The sequence below is a fragment of the Lissotriton helveticus genome, chromosome 5_1 (assembly GCF_964261635.1).
Source record: "Lissotriton helveticus chromosome 5_1, aLisHel1.1, whole genome shotgun sequence".
Taxonomy (NCBI): domain Eukaryota; kingdom Metazoa; phylum Chordata; class Amphibia; order Caudata; family Salamandridae; genus Lissotriton; species Lissotriton helveticus.
Genome location: NC_136065.1, coordinates 1,214,771,872 through 1,214,794,604, shown reverse-complemented (window position 1 = coordinate 1,214,794,604; position 22,733 = coordinate 1,214,771,872). Strand labels below are relative to the sequence as shown.

The 22,733-nt window shown below is 45.2% G+C and overlaps 1 protein-coding gene across 3 annotated transcripts in view; it reads right to left on the bottom strand.

Annotated features, from left to right (window-relative positions):
* Positions 1 to 22,733, bottom strand: part of INPP5F (inositol polyphosphate-5-phosphatase F) — a 1,146,251-nt gene that overhangs the window by 36,670 nt on the left and 1,086,848 nt on the right. For all 3 annotated transcript variants that reach the window (XM_078643924.1, XM_078643926.1, XM_078643927.1), the window contains one exon: positions 9,214 to 9,342. In XM_078643924.1, coding sequence (XP_078500050.1) covers positions 9,214 to 9,342 — 129 coding nt within the window. The remainder of the gene's footprint in view (positions 1 to 9,213; positions 9,343 to 22,733) is intronic.

The following is a 22,733-nucleotide window of genomic DNA, read 5'->3' as shown; positions in this document are numbered from 1 at the left end:
TAGTGAATGTTTTTTCTAGACTGTCGCCACCAAGAGAGGATCTGGCGGCATCTTGAACCGATCGAAAGGGATAATCACAAGAAGGAAGCTAGAGGAATACAAAACAGCCATCAAAGAAGAAAAATCTTTATTTCATGCACTAAAGACAGAATCGCTCAAATCCCCAGGGGAAAAATGTAATGTGATCAATCTTCTCACTTCCGCTTCTAGTCCACTTTACAATAACAGTTCTCAGGATTTTTGTCACAAGATGGCCCAATATTTTCGCTCAAAAATCCTAGAAATGTATTCCTCTCTATACAACCTGAACTCCGAGCCTTCAAATACGGCTCAAATGACCATCTCTGAATCTTACAACCCTCCTAAACCAGATAAGTGGGAAGCCACACTGTCCACCTTTCTTCCCCTGTCTCACGAGCAGAAAGATCCTCTCCTAGGGGGAAATACAGCTGGGCCCCCCTCGGAACCCTGCCCCCTCAAGATCATGAAATTCGGAAGGGAGATGATTGTCCCTCACCTAATGTCCACACTTAATCTGGCCATCTCATCGGGGCAATAGCCACTCAATTGGAAAACAGCGGTAGTCAAGCCTCTACTGAAGAAAATCGACCTGGACCCCTCAGAACCAAAAACTATCGGCCTATTTCCCTGCTACCAGTCCCTGATAAGATTGTGGAGAAGCATCTAAATACCTAACTTAGCACCTACTTGGATCAATATCATCTGCTTGACGGCTCGCAACAGGAGTGGTCATGACTCTGAGAATGCATTAATATCTGAAGTAAGCAACATACATACCCAAGTAGATGCTGGGCATACATACGTCTTTGTTAATACTTTTGGACCTATCTGCAGCCTTTGATACCATCTCACCAACTAGGATGAATGAATGAATGAATGAAAACAATCTTGCACCGCGCAAACTTAGCCCGGTGGGCATCAAGGCGCCTAACAGAAAGAGTGGAGTAGGAGCCGGGAACCAGGTTACAGATATGCCTCGGCAAATAGCCATGTCTTTAATGCCTTCCTGAACAGCGAGATGGACGGTTGAGTTTTTAATTCAGAGGGGAGGGCGTTCCACAGTTTAGGGGCCAAGGAGGAGAAGGCCCTTCCTCACCATTTGGCTCTGCGAAATCGAGGCACCGACAGGAGGTTCTTGCTGGAGGAGCGAAGGCTCCTGCATGGGACATAGGAAGCCAGCAGAGCCCTCACGCCCCCAGCGCATTCGCCCGACAGGGCCCCACAGACCAGGCACATGATCTTAAAAGAGATCCTGGACTGGATCGGGAGCCAATGCAGGCTCTTGCTAGCAGCTGTAGCGGACGAAAGCCTAGGGGCATCGAGCACAAATCTGGCCGCCGCGTTCTGGACAGACTGCAGGCATTGTATAAGGCCTTTATTTACGCCGGCGTATAGCGCGTTACAGTAGTCCAGGATGATCCACCGTCTTCAGTAAATTGGGGTATCAAACTCTGCTCGAGCTTCTGTCCACATTTCTCACAGATAGGTCACAAAGTAAAGATGGCCAATTTTATTCTGACTCCATTCCCACCTTCTGTGGAATCCCACAGGGTTCTTCATTAAGTCCTACCTTATTCAACATTTATGTCTCCCCGTTGGCCAAGATAATCAGATCCTTCGGGCTGGAGGCCCTATCCTATGCTGATGACACACAAATAATGGTGTCCATCACAAACAGCATTGAGGCCTCTCAGCAAATTGTAACAGCTGCATGCAGGCCATGGCTGACTGGATGGTAAACCACTATTTACAACCCAATGGGGACAACACAGAGGTTCTGGTCTTTGGCAGTCAATAATCCATATGGTCTCACTTTTAGTGGCCAAAAATGCTTGGACCTTGCCCCTGTCCTGCCGTATATGCAAAGAATCTTGCTGTTATAGAGGTCAACTGACTCTCTTTTCCCTATTACTCCCGATTGCTGGTCTCTATCCCTAGCGCCTTGACGCCCTTGGCCAAAGTTCGCGCTCTACAAGATGATTATTCATTCATTCATGTTCTTCCTTAAATATCATGATCACTACTATACTCAGGTGAAATATGAGAAAAATTAAACTTGAGGGGACTCTGTGGCTGCACCAAACAATTAATTAATAAAAGTTAACATTCTCCTGTCAGTATGGTTTCTAATATATATATATTGAGTATAACCTGAAGGCAAAAGATGCTTTTCTGTAACATACTGCTCAAGCAATGGTATTCTATTTTACTACGCTCACTCATTCCAATCTCACCCTCTTGCGGAAAAACAACCTAACAATGGAGATGATGCCCATGCACACTATCACCTTAACTTGTGACTGGTAAGACAGAAAAACAACTTGCAAACATCTGGACCCAACACTAGATGGCAGGAGTATGCAAAGCATGTGTGTATGTGTATATATATATATATATATATATATATATATATATATATATATATATATATATATATATATATATATATATATATATATATATATATATATATATATATATATATATATATATATATATATATATATATATATATATATATATATATATATATATATATATATATATATATATATATATATATATATATATATATATATATATATATATATATATATATATGCGTGTTCCTCGCTCCATGGCACAACTAACAGTCACGGATGTATCCTCTGCATATTATTATACCTTATATTTGTACCATTGTTTACTGTTTAGCATTTGTTTTCTCCTCAATTACTATGTTTATTTCATGTTGTCCTCTCTACCAATTTATTTTAAAGCGCTCTGATATCCTTCAGGATCCTGTTCGCGCTATATTAAACTTTATAAATAAAATAAACTAGATTCATAAACTTCAAAATAATCACCACCCACCAAGTATGACCAGGGACACCATTATTTATCATATACTTTTTTAATCTAAAATTTAGTTTTCTACATTTTTTGTATACTAAATAATTCCGAAACACTTCATATAAAGATTTTGTGTTGGAAACTGTATCTTCCCAAAATGCTCGGCATCCAAGTTGTTGTTTGTAGTAAATGTTACCAGGGCTAGTGGCGTAGCCTACTGCAAATAGAGCTGGATGTGCTTTAAGTGCACTCGTGCCCAGCTCTCCATACCAAGTCATAGTCCTGCACCATCCCCCCATATCTTTACAGCTGGACTCCCCAATATTATCCAAGATGGTGGACAGAAGAATGTTGGTGGCCTTCTGGGAGCGAAAGTGCTCAGGGGAGAGGATCCGGTGAGCCGCCAAGCCAGGGAAGTGTGAACTGAAAGATGGTGGCTAAACCCTAGCAGGACTGGATTGGCCCAAGGGCGTGGACCTGCTTTGACTGAGGACCACATGTGTAGGACCCTGGATGCTAGCAATCTCCACATGCTTGGGCTTGAGCAGTCTAGGGTAGATTAAGGAGTAGGCTTGCTGGTTCAAGGTTGCAGTAGCGCTGTGACAGAGGCTGAGACTGGGGGCAGAGCAATTCTGTGCATTGCTGGGTTCCTTGGGGCCACTAGGCAGATGAGCTCCTGGGACATAAGAAGCGCTAGGGCAAAGGCGGGGGCACAGAGAAATAGTTTAAGTCCCAGCGAGCGGAATCCATCTACAATCCAAGTGGGGGTTAATCTAAGTGGTGAGTGATCAGACCTCTATTATAGCATGGGCCCCCTTCCTGGAAGCCCAGAACTTGTTGAACATTGTCCTCTGAGTGTGGGTTCCTCGCAAGGACCCATTTTCTCTGGGAGAAAAAAAGAGGGCCCTGAATACTGGACCCCTGGTAGAGGGCCTCATGGGCACCTCGGTGGCAAGTGGAGGAGGGGTGAGCCACTTCTCCTAGCCGGTTTGATGCTTTGGGCGGTGCAAAGAATGAAGTAATAACCTGCAGGAAGCATAGCTGATCATCAAGGAGTGAACAAGGTGCTCAGTAAAGTACGGAGTCCTCGTGGTGATCCTGTGTAAAATAACTCCCTAATGGGAGGGAGCTGTACTGGTTGGATCTAGATTTGAAATGACCCCTGACCTCTCCTAGAGGAGATGCCAAAGGAAAGGCGCAGACCAGCTTAAACTGGAGGACCTACCTCTGAGTTGGACCCACAGGCTGATGCTCCATCGCAAGTGGAGAATGTGATGGAAAAGGACAAACTGGACAAGTCCTGGCAATAATCAAGGAATCCAGAGAGGGGGTGAAGAATAAATTGACATAGTGGCTACAAACCTTACCTTACTACAAGTAAACTGACAGAAGGAAAGGGTCTCCGCCAACAAAAGAATCCTGGACGCGTGCCAGCTCATGATGAGGGAACTGTGCCAGCTGATGTTCAACATGCAAAAGAAATTCAAAAGTTCTGAGTGCTCGAGGCCAGAGCAATGATGCAGAAGGGAGATCACGCCACCATAACGTAAGAATTGGGTCTCCCTGAGTGAAGAGAGGGCCATGATATGGTTGCCTCCCAGGAGAGACGAATACTAGATAGGACCGCACTGGCAGGCTTATCGCAACATTTTATCTCAGAAAGAGCTCACAGGGTTCAAACAATGCTGGTAGTAGCCTGGTTGGTAAATTACAGGGAAAGAGAGGTTATCCAGCAGTTTACTAGGAAAATTGGCAGAATGACAGATGATAACCAAAGAATCTTTATTTTCCGGAACTACAAAGTGGGAGTTCAAACTAAAAGGTACTCCTTCATAGATGTAAAACATTGGCTCTGCCATCTGGATATCACATACATGCTGCCATTTTCCGCAAACTTAAAACTCATAATGAACAACAAGACATGCTTCTTCTCCAAGTTCCGTGAGATATGGAGCAGGTCCACCTACTGGCCGACTGATCATGGTGTGAACATTTTTGAGCCGTTGCCCCCTAAGCCATACAGGTCAGGGAAAAACTGCAGGTGACAGAAATACTCCAGACTGGTGACGGAACCGATCACAGCTGTGCAACAAGAAGCACTAAGTGTCACAAGTCAGTGCGACCGGATGCAATCAGTGACCAGGGTGTCCTGAATCGCACTCTGACTCTGAATTGCTGAAAACGAGATGGACAGCTCTGTATTGCTGACAGTGACTCCAATGATTGTATCTTCAGTATACTGATATTTTCTGCTCTGAATTACATTGATCTGTATGTGTTTAGGCATTCTGAGGAGTATGAACTCTGAAAGGTGCAACAGTACTGCACATACATGTAATGTTAACTAGCTTTTGTAGTACGCTGGGTGTACAAGTTACGAATGGTAAGCAGAAATTGGTTACAATAAAAAGGTGAATGTTAAGTAGGGCGAATGTTATTACTTGCGTTGCACAATTCCAGTTGCTGCCGGGTGGTTGTGAAGGGAGCAGTACTTCTATTGAGTGCACACTTTACCCCCTACACTGCCCATGTGCTCTCTACACAGGAGGTTTCATACTAAGTTCTAGGCTGAAGTAGCCGGCAGTAACTTCCTGCTGGATCCTGGAGGGGAAGCAGTAGGGATAGCGTTGTTTGTAAAATGTTGCTGTGAGGCAAGGTTAGAAGGACACAAACAAAGCGGCATGTTTGCAGGTCATGTTGCAGCACTTGGACGTACGGGGGCACAGGAGATAGGGGTGGGCTCTCGTCTTGGTCACAACCGGGGGAAGAGGGTCTACTCCTGCTCCTGCAAACCTCTGACAAAAAGTAATGGCAGGTGATCACAGGCATAATCTCTTAACCTTGTGTGGTTTGGGTAATCTGACAAAAGTTATAGAATGTATGACTCCATTAAGAGAAGAGGTATCCATATTGCATTCTTTCAACAAACACACCTCATCAGGGACAAATTGGGGGAAACTACTTTGTAGATGAAGGGGGCAATTGTTTGGCATCACATACTCTTCCTATGCCAGGGGTACACTTATATGGCTGGATTTGCACGTCCTGTTCTGGCTGGCTGAACTCATAAATGGCATTGAAGGTAGACAAACTAACGGGAAAATTGGATTTGGGGGTGGTGCATAGACTGGTGAGTATGTATGCACCAAATAATCTGCAGCTCGATTTTCTTGACTTGATGTGCTGATTCTTGACAATATGGACTTCATGACAGTTTGAGGTGGTTACTTTAACTGCACCCAGAGTGTGGACATGGGCAGATGTCTGCCACCACTCTCTGGCACCCTGCCCAGTTGGTCATTAGATTAGTCGTTTGGCTCGGCAACTGAGAACTGTCTGGCACATGGTGCACAATGCACCCTGAAGAACATGATTAATCTTATTAATTTCATGTGCATGTACTGCACACAAGAACTGACCTGTTGTTGTGCAATCCATGATTTCAGGGGAAGATTCTTCAAACTGAATATCTCAGTTAATACACCATTGGACAACTAATGTTCGCCTTGAGATGGGGGAGTGCATATCAGTAGAATCCCACTGTGGTGACTGCAGCCCGCAGCTGTACTTGACTCGCCTTACAGAGAGACACCATGGACTTTAATTGTACAGTTTTTTAGGCAAATGAAAAATGAAGGTTTCTTTGGGACTGCAACCCCTGAAAGGAGGCATTCAAGGTTACAATTAAGAGCATCTGTATGGGTATGCCATTTAGAGTGTAAAAGGACCTAGAACAGAGCTTTAGGAAACTTGAGGGCATTTAAAAGACATTGGAGACTATTAGTGACACAACAAAAAGATCGGAGTTAATACAAACAAGAAAGGAAAACGGAGAGACCCTAAACAGGCTGGGCTGCCACCACCAGACAGAACACAACTACCATCACTGCAGGTCAGAGATAAATTAGCCAGCACTCAAATTGAGTTAAACGAGACATAGCAAGCTTATTACTCTTTCATTGAAATAGGACTAGAGTACATTTAACAGGGGAACAACAAAAACATGTCCAGAATTCTCAACTGTATAGGCTAATGCTGAGCAGACCCAGTTGTTGGAGACCCCAATAATGGCAGGGGAGGTGAGGACACCGGAGAAGGGACTGGCAGCTGGTAAAACTATGGCCAGCTACGGACTGCCCACAGAGTTCCATGCTAATTACACAGATATACTTGAACCCTACCTCCTAAAGGTATTTCAGGCATTTTGTGAAGTAGGCACTCTGCCCCCTACCATGTCTGCGGCAATAATAATATTTGCATTGCTGAAAATAGGCTACGACCCTCTGGAAGTAGGATCTTAGTGTCCCTTATCAATGGCAAATGTATACTATAGGATCCTTGCTGATCTACTGGCAAATAGGTTATCCCCATTACTGCTGGAGCTTAGTCACCAAGACCAGTTTAGCTTTATCCCAGGCAGGAATACCGCACCAAACATTTGCAGATTCCATCATCTGGTCAGTAACCCACTTCTGGGGGCTGGAAAGCCTGACATGGTGCAATAGATAAGGAAAAAGCTTTTGACATTTAGATATGAGATTTCTTGCAAGTAGTAATGGAAGGCATGGGATGTGGAACAGGGTTTGGAGGGGGGGGGGCGCACAAACAGTATATGAATCCAACACCAAGGGTATAAACATGTAAGATTATCTCAGAGGCTTCGTGGAAACAATGGGGCATATAGCAGGGGTACCGCTTTTCCATGTGCTGTTTGCCTTGACAATGGAGCCCATGTGGGCCACACTCAAACAGAACTACTTAGATGAGTGACCCTGGCCACATGCAGATCCTGACATTATACACAGATGGTGTTTTGGTATATTTACGTAATCCAAGAGGACTTCTGGGTCCTTCTTGTCCACACAGAAAGGTTGGGACTCAATCCGTTCTTCTACTAAATAAACTTAAGTTATGTATATTTCCCCTGAAGGTCAATGCATATATCAATGATGCAGCTCTCTCCGTTTTTTTGTTTTGTTCTATTTATCCTCATTAGCCTTTTCGCCACCCAATATATTCAAAAAACGACACGGTACCCTCCATGGGCTTTTTATCTCATATACCAGCTTTACAGAGTAAGGCTTGTGCAACTCACCAACAGGTACCAAGCCTCTCAGTTCGTACTAGCCGGGGATTCCGAGGCCACGACCCCCTGGCAGCCGCTACCTTATCTGTATATCCCTCTTAAGGGAAGGAGAACCGCCGGCGAGATAGGCCAAGACCTTAATCATTGGATTATTATTAACAGGCCTTATTCCCGGCCCTATTCCCCCCCTCTTAACCAAAGTGTTGTAAAAAAGATAACCAGACTCTGTGCTTTCTCCTTTTCTGATCCATAGAGTCTAATTTAGCAAAATGTCTCATAGCTTTCACCCATTCCAGAAGTGTAGGGGATATAGGCGACACCCATAATTTACAGATTTCTCTACGGGCAAGCAAGACTCCATAAAACACCAACTTAACATTATCATTAATATTCTTGCACTGCAAATCATATCTCCCAGTAATAATTAGTTCAGGGCTTACCTCAATATTCAGATCAACCGCCCGTGACAAACTTTTACTTACGGCCTCCCAGAACTCCCTAATGTTTGGACAGTCCACAAACATATGCACATCATCAGCAGCTCTCTCCGTTTTGTAGATGTAGTGGAGCTCAAAATCTTTTTGATACCTAGGAATCCAAGTGTTCCATGAGGACTGGGACACTATCATGGGCCAAGGAATTTACTGCGCTTTTGGGTTAAACAGCTTCTATCTTAGATGGACAGACTGAAATGTTTCCAAAATGATTGTCCTGTCAAGATTTTCAAAGCCATCAATAGATTGTTGCTGTACTGAATATGGGGATGGCAGAGGAATAAAGTGATATTGCTCAAACATTTTGAAACATGATAGGAGGCATACTCATATTAGGTAGAAACAATTTGTGAGAGAAATAGGACAGAAAATATTATGCGCTATGTATTCATGTGGAGAGCCCTCACCTTCCAACATCTCTGTTGAAGATTAGACTTGCCTGACACACCAAAACAGTACTGAACTATGTCATGAAAGCCTCTTCAGAAGGTGTCTGACTTGTAAGTCAATTTATCTGAAAATGGTGCTGTATCAAATACCCATGGGAAAGGACTGTCTTAGTAGGGAATACTTGATTTCTTGGATTTTTTTGGTGCTCATTCAGAACTGCCGGCTACATTATTTTGTACTCCCTGCGTTTCCTAGAGAGGATAACCACTGCAAACTTTCCTACAGTAAGTCGGACTCACTTCCCTGGTGTCATTTTGGATATGGTTCAAAGTGGGGGGTATGGTACATTTTTATGGACTCCTTTGCATTTAATCGTTTTTTTATTCTCACCTTTTCCATCTTCTTCAGGATGTCGCGTCACTGCTCTCAGAGTGTGAAAATATCCACTGTTGCCCTTGTGTTTGTAATGAAGTCTCATACAAGAAAACTTTGGCTTTCCAAAGAGTGTTGGCTCAGGACCTGACAACCAAATGAGAAGTGCAAATTTAGCAATGTCACTTAATGTATACACCATTTTGTCCAGTACATTGTTCAAATGTTGTATACTAGAGGTATACTTTAAAAACAAAATGTACACAAATTCAAACTAAAAACATATTCACTGCTGAATTAGATCACAGCCTAATCCCAGAAATTTGATTTTAAATGTTATGAACTAAAGAGATAAAAATCTATATTTGGAATCACTTAGTAAGAACACAGTAGTGTTATGCCAGAACAACAAGGGGGTGACCCCAGCATAAATCCAAACCACTCTTCCCCCTGAAAATGAGCAGAAAAGAAGACGCATAAGGAACACAAAACTACTGAGGTAGCAAAATAGAAATATTAAGATAAGCAATAAATGGCACAGAAAAGCTGTAAACCTAGTACATTGTTTCCCACAAGTAAGAAAATGCATGTCAAAGCTTAACCAGATAGGTTTTCCAACAGAGCGGGTAGCAAGGGGAGCTGTGGGATCTCAGCAATGCCACCTATTCCTCTGGAGAGCGTACTGATTCCGGCTTCTTCGATGATTCCTATAAAAGAAACGCGTTACTTACCTGTAACAGCAGTTATCCAGTATTGGTGTCTTTCATAGATTCACATGCCTGAATCATTCCCCGTCGTCGAGACGGGAGCCTCCGGTATATAGAAAAGTAATGTCCTATAGACATACATAAAGAAGAATAGGCCTAAGGGCCTCACCTTAGTAGCCTATCCTTGTCCTTATGCAAAAAGGACCAAACTCTTAGAGCCAGCCAATCAGCTATCACCTCCCTCTAGAACCTTCCTGGCAGGAGCCTCAGTCTCTCAGATTTTCGTACGCACCAAGCTAGGTAGGCGTAATATAGTTAGAGAGAGCGTGAGTCCTTCCCGGGGAGGCGGGAGGGTTGCATGTGAATCTATGAAAGAAACCAATACTGGATAACTGCTGTTACAGGTAAGTAACGCGTTTCTTATCCAGTATTAGGGGTGTCTTTCATAGATTCACATGCCTGAATCAGAGTAGTCAGCAATATATTATGCACATAGCTGATGTAATCATGCTCTATAATCAGTTAGATAATACACCCATTATCATACGACTGTGAACATTAGCATACATCAACATAACATAATAGAAAGAGATGTGCATACCAGGATGGCGGGATGTCGGAAGGCTCACCTCACTGGAATAGATGTCGAAGCACCGCCCGGCCCACTGCAGCATCCTGCATAAGCTCAGCATCCAGGCAGTAGTGTCTGGAGAATGTGTGCGGTGACTTCCATGTCGCTGCTCTGCAAATGTCCAGAATCGGCACTCCAGCGAACAGCGCTGCTGATGTGGACATTGCTCTGGTGGAATGCGCTTGAACAGTAGCATTCAACGGCCGTCCGGCCTTCTCATGGCAGAATGCTATAGCTGAAGAGATCCACCTGGAGATGCTCTGTTTCGTTCGAGGCAGACCCATCCTTGGTCTACTGTAGGCCACAAATAGTTGTGACGATTTCCTGAAGCTCTTCGTCCTGTCTAGGTAAAACTTTATACACCTTTTGAGGTCCAAGGAGTGTAGCGTTCTTTCTGCTGCAGTGGTAGGGTTTGCAAAGAAGGAACGTAGAACCACCGGTTCATTAAGGTCAAAGTCTGAAGGCACTTTCGGTATGAACTTGGGATTTGTCCTCAGCACCACTCTGTCTTGTTTAAACTGCATGAATGGTTCCTGAATGGATAGAGCCTGTAACTCGCTGACTCTCCTGGCAGATGTTAGAGCGAGCAGCAGAGCTACCTTCCATGAGATGTATTTGAGGGGCTCTCGATGAATGGGCTCAAAAGGGTGCTTCATGAGTTGGGTGAGGACCAAATTGAGGTGCCATGTAGGTGGGACCCTTCTAGGTCTTGGGAAGGATCTATATAGTCCTTTTAAGAACTGCTTGATAAGCCTACTGGACCAAAGTGACGGAGCCTTGTCAGACCTGGTGAATCGTGAAATTGATGCCAAATGTACCTTTATAGATGCATGCGCCAATCCTGACTGTGCCAAGTGCAGAAGATATGGCAATATCTGTTCAGGTGTAACATGGAGAGGGGACAGTCCGTTCTCGACACACCATATGCAGAATCGTTTCCACTTTAGAGAATACGTTCTGTTGGTACTGTCCGCTCTTGCTTTTGCCAGTACTTTCCTGCATTCCTGCGGGATGTCTAGATGACAGAATTCTCTGTGCTCAGGAGCCAGGCTGATAATCTGAGCGATTGGAGGTTCGGGTGTTGGACCTGTCTGTTGGACATCGTCAGCAGGTTCGGGTGTTGCTTCAGACGAATTGGTGTTCTGATGGAGAGGCGATGTAGATCCGAGAACCAGTGCTGCCTCGGCCAGAACGGGGCAATTAGGATCAGGGTACAAGGCTCTGCCTTCATCTTCCTGAGGACCCTGGGAATCATCGGGAATGGTGGAAAAGCGTACGCAAATACGCTGAACCAACCGATGGAAAGGGCATTTCCGAGTGACCTTGGTTGGGGACGCCAACTTGCATAGTTTGGGCATTTGGCGTTCTCCCTGGTGGCAAACAGGTCGATTCTTGGGACTCCCCATTCCAAGAATACTTGATCCAACGTACCCTGGTCGAGTTCCCATTCGTGAGAGAGGGACGTCTGTCTGCTGAGGGCGTCCGCTATGGTATTGTCCTTGCCCGGGACATAGTCCGCTTTGAGCGAGATCCCCTGGAGAACAAGCCAGTTCCAGATCTTCTGCGATTCGCGTGATAGAGTGAGCGAACGCGTGCCTCCCTGCTTGTTCAAATAGTACATCATCGTGGTGTTGTCCGTTCTGACAAGCACCTGGGAGTTCTGGATGCGTGGTAAAAAGGCCTTCAGTGCCAGATACACAGCTCGCAGTTCCAGAAGATTTATATGGAATTGCTTCTCCTGATCTGTCCATTTGCCGCTTATTTGGAGGTCCTGGAGGACAGCTCCCCAGCCTTCCAGGGATGCATCCGTGGTGATTACCAACGGCGTTGCCGGAAGTAGGAATGGCAGACCTGTAGACAGATTCCTGTGGTCCATCCACCATTGCAGGTTCTTGGACATTCCTGGTGTTATCCACACAATGTCTTCGAAAGAACCTGTACTCTGAGTCCATTGGCAAGCGAGGGCTTCTTGTAATGGGCGCATCCTGAGTCTGCAGTGCGGGATGAGGAGTATACAAGACGACATCATGCCTAGGAGTGATTTGTAAGTTCGAACTCTTATGGACTTTTTTGATGCCACTGCCTTGGCCAGCGATATGATCTTCTGTTTCCGTTCCTTTGAAGGAAACGCTATTGCGCATTCTGTGTTCAAGGTCGCCCCAAGGAAGGAGATGCTTCTGGTTGGGGTCATGCAGGATTTCTCGAGATTGAGAGTCAATCCTAGTTGCAGAAAGAGATTGGAGCAGGCGTTGGAGGATTCGGTCGCGCCTGCCGCCGAGGGTGCTTGTACCAGCCAGTCGTCGAGGTAGGGGAAGACCTGGTGACCCATTTGACGTAGAAAGGCTGCCACAGGGGAAAGGCACTTCGTGAAAATCCGCGGTGCGGATTTGAGGCCGAACGGTAGGACTCTGAACTGGTAGTGGTGTCCTGCCACCTCGAACCTTAAGAATTTTCTGTGCCCAATGAGAATCGGTATGTGGTAGTAGGCATCCTGGAGATCTAAGGATGTCATGAAATCTCCTTTTTCTAGCATGCCTAATATTTCTTGGATTGTCACCATCCTGAACGACTGACTCTTTAGGAAAGAGTTGAGGGCTCTGAGGTCTAATATGGGCCTCCACTTTTTCTGCTTCTTGCGGATAAGGAAGAAGCGGGAATAGAATCCCGCCCCTCTTTGAGACGATGGAACTGTCTCGATCGCTCCTTTCTTCAACATCGCAGATATTTCTCTGAGCAGTAGTCGAAGATGTTTGTGCGGAAGTTTGCGGGGAGGTGTTGCAGGTGGGATGGTGGTGAATTCCAGGGAATGGCCGAATCTTATTAGTTGGAGTACCCAACGATCTGTGGTGATGAGATGCCAATTGTTTAGGAAATGGGTCAATTTTCCTCCAATCTTTAATGAGGGATATTGTTGCTGGACTGGCTGGAGTAATTGGTCACTGGCGTCCGCCAGTGCCCCTCCTCTGGTTCTTGCCACGGAAGTTTGATCTTCCGTACGAAGTTTGACGACCTTGTTGCTGCTTCTGTTGATATTGAGATTTATTCTGATAGGAATATGAGGATCTATTCTGAAAGGACCCCCTGTAGGAGGACTGGCCCCTGGATCTGTTACCCCGAAAGGACTGGTTTCTTGCTTGCAGAGTACCAAGCGCCCTAGCCGTATCAGTGTCTTTTTTGATTGTCTGGAGAGCTTCATCAATCTTGGCTCCGAAAAGATGTTGCCCGTCGAAGGGCATGTCCAGCACCTTTAGCTGTACTTCTTGTCTGAACGATGTGGCCTTAAGCCAGCCCTGACGGCGCAGGACTGCTGCCCCAGCTAATTGACGAAAGCCCGTCATGGCTCCATCTATGGCGCAATCAATGATTTCAGCTGCCGAGGTTTAACCCTCCGAGAGCAGTGCCTTGACTTCCTCCTGAACTGTATCTGGCAGTTCCGCTATATAAGGGACTATATATTCCCAAAGCTGTCGATTATAACGCCCTAACAGGGCTATGGAGTTGGCCACCTTGATTGTCATGGCCGACGTCGTTGTAAACCTTTTCCCGATGGTGTCCAACTTCCTTCCTTCCTTGTCCGGTGGGGCTGACAAGGGAGAGGAAGGGTTGCGAGAATTCTTCTGGGCTGCCTGGGTTACAACTGAATCAGGCTTCGGGTGACCATTAAAGCAAGCTGCCGCCTTGGTGGGAGCTTTATATTTTTTATCGAGGCGTGGAACCACCGCAGGAATAGAGGCCGGCGTCATCATCCGTTTCTTTCCTTGGTCCCAGAGAAAGTCTATGATTGGGATCGATTTTGTGATCTTCTTTGTTTGCTCCTTAAAGTCATATAAGAAGCACTCGGTTTCAGTCGATTCCATCTCCATATGAAAGCGCTTCGCTGCTCGTTCCATTATTTTATGGAAACCGCCAATGTCTACTGGCGGTGAATCTGACTGGCGCGGTTGGGGTGAAGCTGGGGAAGGCGCCACATACTCCTCGTCATCTTCCTGATCCGTCCGGTCCTCTTGGACTTCACCTTCTTCCATTTCCTCAGCCTCATCATCTGATGAATCTACCACCTGAGGTGAAACTGTCTCATGGTAGGTCTGGGAAGGTGGCCACGTCTGTCTTGGGGCTGCCGCTGGTGTATCTGTAGCAGGCGTCAGGCCCCCTGTCTTAGTTGACTGCGCCTCCGGGAAACGCTGTTTGTAGTCCCGGATAAGGTGTTTAAGGTCATCCACAATGGAAACCGGCAGGCACACCATCGGGGTAACCTCTGTACGAACATGAGCTAGGAAGGAGTGTGACTGGTAGACCATTTCCTCTTGTTCTTCGTGAGTGCTTTGGCATTTTACATGAAGGTCTGAGATTGAAGTAGCCTGATTTGCAAGTTCCTCTTCAGATTCTTCACTCTGGAGAATCTCTGTGGGTAAATGGCTTTGCACCTTGCTTGGTGACGTTGTTTCAAGCGTTATCTGCTTTTTAGCCACTTTGCCAGACACAGGACCTTTGGCAGGAGCCCCTGCTGTCATCCCTGGTGTTGTCGGCGGTGGTAGGGTCCAAGACGACGTCTCTATCAGTTTGGACTTCTTCCACGGTTCAATAATGTCTAATTCCGTCGACGATCCTCCCGTCGACGGCACCGTCGTCGACGGCATGATCGGCGTCATCGGTATTTCTGTAGACGAGACTTTCTTCGTTGACGATGTGCTCGATTCATTCCTCGTCGACGTCTTCCTCGTCGACGTCCTTGACGTCGATTCTCCCGTCGACGGCGGACTCCTCGTCGATGCTGTCGTCGTCGACGGGCCTATCTTCATCGTCGACGGGTTCTTCGTTGACGGTGTCGTCGTCGACGGGCCCATCTTCATCGTCGATGGGTTCTTCGTCGACGGTGTCGTCGTCGACGGGCCCGACTTCGTCGTCGATGAGGCCTTCGTCGACGACGGCTTCAGCAGTATTATAGATGGAATTGGCTTGCCAGCTGACGACGATGATGGAGTGGTCGTCGGCGAGGCGAAAACAGACGACGCCGTCGTCGACACAGTGGTCGTCGTTGTGGAGACGGCAAGAGGCGTCATGACCCTTTTTTGTGTTGAAGATGTCGCAAGTTTACTGGCAGATTGCGCAGGCTTCTTAAAGGCATGAGAGCCCTTGTCAGACACTGAAGATGTCGTCGATCTTGCCTCTGAAGATTTCTTTTTTATCTTCATAGGAGGAGTGTCCGAGGAGCCAGGGGACTCCCCCCTTGGCCTCTTGTGGGAGACTTCTGAGGTCATGGAAAAGCTTCCCTCTGATGACTCCACATTATCCCTTTGCTTAAGCCTGTCCAATCAAATTAGTAGTCGACCTTCTCTATCCCTCAAGGTCTTGTTAGGGAAAGACCGACATATCTTACAGTCTTTAGGGACGTGGTCAGGATAAAGGCAGTATAAGCACAGGTCATGCTTATCCTCCACGTGTAGCCTTTTCTTCCCACATGAAGAGCAGGCCCTGAAAAGGGCTTTCTTCTGGGATTCCGACATTTCTTTAGAATTTTGAAGAAAGAAATCACTTACTGCAAGGAGAAGAGTCTGAAGTAACCCTGTTCAAGATTTTGAGAAAGAATTCACTTTAACAAGTGAATAAGTAGTTTTGAAGAGCTCCTGAGGAGAACTCAGGTTGGAGACTCCCTAGCACAACGTGCGGTAGAAAATCTGAGAGACTGAGGCTCCTGCCAGGAAGGTTCTAGAGGGAGGTGATAGCTGATTGGCTGGCTCTAAGAGTTTGGTCCTTTTTGCATAAGGACAAGGATAGGCTACTAAGGTGAGGCCCTTAGGCCTATTCTTCTTTATGTATGTCTATAGGACATTACTTTTCTATATACCGGAGGCTCCCGTCTCGACGACGGGGAATGATTCAGGCATGTGAATCTATGAAAGACACCCCTAATACTGGATAACAACTAGATTCTCAGCAGATTATAAATGTACAGTGCATTAATGTCTCTTCTAGCAGAAAAAGACTTTGCATTTAAAAACCCTTCAGTGTTGCCATAATTGAAGGGCGTCTTCCTCTTCCTGAGTAAGCCAAGATCAAGGACAGAAAGAGAACTGTGCTTCAACATCCATTTCTCACGATATTCTCCCGTATTTCTTGAAAGAAAAATTATTTACCATTTTCCCAAAAAAGTACATATATATTTTGTCATTGTTAAGGTGTGATATCTAATTTATTTAATTCCTTCGATACGCAAACCATGGGGGGTGGGTTGGATGCTGTAATGTGTTGTTTTGTTTTTTAAATGCATTTTGTTGAAGTTTCAATAAACATGAATGCACAAGCAACAAAACCAGTAAAAGTAACATATTGTTAGCCTTATGGAACTGCACTCTGAATATTATATTGTAATGTAGAATAGTTCACTATGGGAAAAAGACACATGGAGATACCAACGGTGTCATAAAATGTCACAGGTATACATGGGTTCGCTGGGCCCGTTTATGTGTTTACCAGCTTTCAGTGACAGGATGGAGTTGGAATGGTAACCAAGGATGCATGTAAGCTGAAGAGGTTGAAAGTGAGACTATGGGTCTGTTAGAGAGCACACTGCATTTCTGCAGTCCAGTCATTGGCTCCAAATATCATATAACTAAATCTCGGTGGAGTCAGTGACATATTTGCCATTGCAAGCTGTACGTTGTTCTCTGTTACTCAGCACCAAGGAAGATCTTCAGTGAATGAGCGCTTTATAAAATCTAGTAACATAACATAATCCAATACATGTAGATAACAGGCAACATGTGCAACTGCTGGGAGTTTGATGACGAGGGATTATGTAGCCAATGCGCTGGAAGTAGTAGTTTGCCCATAAGGAAAGCAAACAATATAAACCTAGTTTGGAGTATGAACTTTGTAAGAGGTGGAATAGGATGTTTAACAAAAGATATTATTCACCCAACACTACAGAGCTTGTATTCCCAAGCATTTCAAGATCTTGTACGTAGGTGTCATATCAATGGAACAGTCTGCATGTAAATCTGTCGGACCTAGTCAGGTCCATGCAGTGTATATTTACTAGCTTGATGCAATATCTATGGATGACTTTGAATTGGATTAATTGATATCTGGCAGACAGATACATTTCAAACTGTAGCCTTCCTTCTATCGCTCAGCACTCTTTCCCATTTAGCCAGCAATGTGGGGAAGGTGACTGTCATTGCATGTAGAGCATGGTACAGTGTTGGGTGCAAGGGATGGTTGGTGTATTTAGGCACACCCATACACATTTGGATGATAGAAAAGGATCTGAAGAACAAGTCAGCTGAAAGATCAGGAATATGAGTGTATGTATTATGTGACATGGTGCCTGCTAGTTTGTGAGAAAGGTGATGCTGGGTTATTTCCAATATGCATGTCTGAAAGGATGGAAATATCCCAAACTTGAGCCCAAGGAGAGATCCAGTACAGTTAGAAGCTTGTCTAGGCAGAGTGCATCACCATCCTCAGAGGGATATTGTCGTTGTTCTGTAGAGCGTCCTTCACTACTATTCTTATGCTATGTTAATATGTTATGTTAATATGTATTTCTTAAGCGCTCGTACGCCCGTGGGCCTCATAGTGCTATCGTCGTGGGAAACACAACACAATTCTCTATGGGTAAGCCTGTTTGAATAGCCACGTCTTGAGGGAATGTCTAAAGGTAAGAAGGTCTTCACACTGTCTTAAAGGCAGTGGTAGAGAGTTCCAGAGGGTAGCTGCTAGCAGATGGAAACAACTACCGCCTTGGCGTTTCTTCTTGAACAGGGGGACAACCAGCAGATCTTTGTGAGCAGAACGGAGGTAGCGTGAGGGGGCATACTTAAGTACCATTTTCCTGATGAATTTGGGCCTTTGCTCTACAAGGCTTTGAAGGTAATGCATCCAGCCTTAAACGCAACCCTCTGGGCTACAGGTAGCCAATGGAATTTTTCCAGACCAGGTCTAATGGACTGCCATTTAGGTTGTTTACAGATGAGTCTGGCCGCCTGGTTCTGAACGAATTGCAATCTTTTTAGCTGACCTGCTGGGAGTCCTAAGTAGAGGCTATTAGAAAAATCCAATCGAGACAGGACAAGGGCAATGATTACTTGGATAAGTTGTGGTATATAAATAAATAATACCGGATCTAGGTTTTACTGGACATAGCAATAACAGATAGCTCAATAAATAAGAGTCAAGATTCGAGGTAGTAGGAGTTTGCAGGTTTAATACAGCATAAGGACAGGAACAGGACAACCTGCACAGGAATAGGATGGCAGGGCCCTGCAGGGGGGACAGGGAATGAGCGCGCTAATTTTAATAACAATGTACAAGCATATATACTAAAACAGTTGCAATTGCAATACATACAATAGGCGGAGCAGTGGGTGTGGTCAATAGCAGTCGCGATAGATAAGGGTGAAAGTAGGTGTAACAAGAGGCGTATACATAGACATGTGATGTAAACGTAACAGAATATGTCATAAATGGGGCGGAAACATGGAGGGGGCTACCTAAGGAGCCGGGACCTCTAACCTAGTGGTGCGCGCAAACTGACAATGACGTGTTACTAGGAGAAGCTGGGGGCTATGAACTCTGCGCTAGGAGTAGAGACTGGAGTCTGGAGAGTCAGGGCGACATGTACCTAAACCCTATCTAGTATCTGATGTTTAGAGAACATGTTGATATAAACTAAAAGCTATCGGGGTAAAGGCTAACAGACTCTAAGACTGGTGCATGCATTATTCTACATGTAGTGCGTGATGAAGAATATTAAATGACCATTAATACAGTATTTCTCTTACATGGAGACGTAAAGGCTAGACCGTGACGGAAACTATTGATGCGATTCAGTAGTTTAGGAATGCAGAGAAGGAGGGCTGGACTGATAACTAGAATCATAACATATTCTTGGCAGACTAGCAGGCAGAGCCAGGCCGAGCCGGGCACTGTGAGGCAGGAAGTAAGTGAAGGGTCGAGGATACAGGTGGGGGCTGTATCGCTCCTCAGCGAGGGTTCAGGAGACAGGAGCAGAATCTGGTGTCCGGGCCCTTTTGAGGCCTAGAAACGGGGGCTTTTCAATGAAATAACGTGCACACTGAGAAACGTGGCAACGTAACTTTACATAGGCCTAATACTCGTAGCTTTCACGAGAACTGGAAACTGGCATACTAGAGATGGACACAACTGTAATTGCGTCTTTAATCGAACATGGGGAATACATATGCATATTAATCATACACATATAACATAAGATGGGGGACACGTAGGGACACAGAACATGGCAAAATTTACTTTTCCACATTCCCTCCTTGTCACTACGTTTCCATCAGGAAACATCAATATTCATGATACCATCTATCATTTCATATAGTATCATTTGCTCGTCTCGAATTTTCTTGGAACGGGATTTAGAACGGGACTTGGGACTAGGAATACAAGAGGTAGCACAAATGCCACAAATCGCAGGGCAACATTGTATACATAGGCAGCAACTGAATATGATCGCTACTGCAATACCTAGAAAGGACAATACTTTCCATCCCCAGGCGGAAATTATATTCCAGAACCAACCGGACCATGTCCAGGTGCCTGGATCTTGGTGTAACATATGGGCAATTTTATGGAGTCTGGTTATAGCTGAATAAACAGACGGCGCGTTATTAGGAATGAAAATGCAGCAACTAGATCCGATGACTCTACAAGCCCCGCCCCTATCGGCCAGTATGACGTCAAGGACGAGACGATTCTGGAGCACGACAATTCTCATAAAGGATTGCTCTTCGGTTAAGTTACCTAGAGCAGAAGTAGTCTCAATCACTACTGCTTCAAGGGTTCTCGTTAATCTACGTATCAGTTTACTATTCACGACAGTACCTAAATAAGGGAAGACACCTTTATTGATATCTATGTATTGTTCTAGAGCAGATTCAGTATAATCGACAATCGGGAGGTTTCTCTTGTGTCTAGTATGTACTAGGTGGGAATTCCTATGATAGTCAGGTGGGGCTAGAAAAACTGGTGGCAGGAGGAATGCAATGTAACAGGTTCCCTCCCAATCGAGGGGCAGACGAACATATGCGGTCTGACCACAAACAAAATAAGAATGGCGTGAAGCTTTGAAAATAGATTTCCCACTGTCACTATACTTGACGATAGTAGTACAATCACTATGTCCTACATGTACGGAACCATTCTTTCGGACACATAATTCGCCTTTAACTGGTAATACTGACATAGCAGGTAAGTCTGGAGTAGTATCAGACTGAACATTCAGGACCATAAAATTCGAAGAATAATTACCTAGATTATAAACTTCATTTTCTAGATCTAACCCTGTTCTGTGGGGAAGACCTTGCTTGTCTGGAAAACATGTACTGTTCAGAAAAAACATATCTGTTGATGATGACGTTAACGTGGACCATGCTCCACACGAACCATTATGTGAAAATGGATAAGGAAAGAGTGGCAGAACTCCCTTCGGTGTCTGGAAAGGGGGAGTCGACCACACACCCAACAATTAGTAGCATTGCTGGTCTGGTGTGAATAATGTAACATGCGGATAAAGGAATTATTACGCATAGCGAGACGATAAGAGAGTTCATGAGGAGGCAGATCACTAAACGTGTGTTCTACTGTAGCAATCGAAGACTTATTTACATGAGAAACTGGAAAATACAAATAAAATGCATAACCTGTGCAGGTAGTCATGAGGCTGAAAAACAATATGAAACTTAGAAAAACGATACATCGGATTGAGTTTTGACTAACTCTCTCACTATGGGGGTCTATTTTATACATGTCAGAAACCGGTCTAACCGTTTCACCTAGGGGAGGACTTAGACAATCAAACTGGCTGACTTATTTTACTAGACCTTAATTTTTTCTTATACTCCTGTTGCGGAGTTTTCTCTAACAGGGAGGGTTCAATATCATTGTCTTTTGCGGGACAGTCCTTAAGAATAGTACTTTGGCAGTCTTTCAAATCCTGGGAAATGTTCTTAGAAACAGGCTTTAGTCCGTAAAATCTTTTCACATGAGACAGATGCACCCAGCCCTTCCTGCCTTCCAGCTTGACGGCAGTACGGGTGGCCAGGAGGACCTGTCGGGGTTCCTTCCAGCGAGGCTCCAGCGGACTTGAACGATCAAAGTTCCTCACAAGAACCAGATTTCCGGGAACGATTTCATGCGGTGCCACCTCGGTATTGTCTGGAAATGCGGCGGCAACCTGTGAACGACAAGAGTGTAGGGCAGACATCAAGGAAGCTAGGTAATCTGTCAGCATATTACTTGAAACATCGGTAATACTTCGGGGTCTAGGTGTACCCCACATATTAGGGGGGCGGCCAAATACGACCTCATACGGGGACAGACCTGATCTGGAATGTGCGACCATGCGCATATAAAACAAGGCGACTGGCAGAGCTACTAACCAGTCCACACCTTTCTCTTTACATATTTTAGCAATACGGATTTTCAGGGTCTGATTATGTCTCTCTACGAGACCGGCTGCTTCAGGATGGCGCACACAATGGAACTTCCACTGGTACCCTAATAAAAGGGAAACATGTTTCATAAGCTCAGATGAGAATGGCTGGCCGTTATCAGAATATACGACTCTAGGGAGTCCATAACGGGGGAAAAACTCACGAACCAACTGCTTGGCAGTGGTCGCGGCTGTGTAATCTGGGACTGGATATGCCTCTGTCCACCTGGACAAAGCGCATACAACTACAAGGACATACTTGAAACCTCGACATCGCTCCATCTGAATATAATCCATTTGGAGGACTTCAAAAGGGTGGTCAGGGGGCTGGAATCCACCTTGTTCCACCGGGACACTTTTACCTGGATTGAACTGGCAACATATCATACAAGTACGGACTTTCTGCTTGGCTGCAGCTCGTAAATGCTTGTTAAACCAAATGTTCTGGATACTGTCTAACATAGCTTTTTCTCCTAAATGTGCTGGACTATGTGCGGTATTGATAATGACTTGAACCATAGAGTCGGGGAGAAACCATGTGGCTCTACCCTTCGTTACCCATCCCTGATCTGTCTGGACCCCTCCTTGTTCGGACCATTTCTTGATTTCATCGGGAGTAGCATGTAACTGGATATCTATGACATCTTGAGTGGGGTCCTTAACTGTCATGCATGTAGTCAGATCTGGAGTAGGTGTCTGTGTCGGATTAACTGAAATGTCTGGAGTCTGTGCTGTA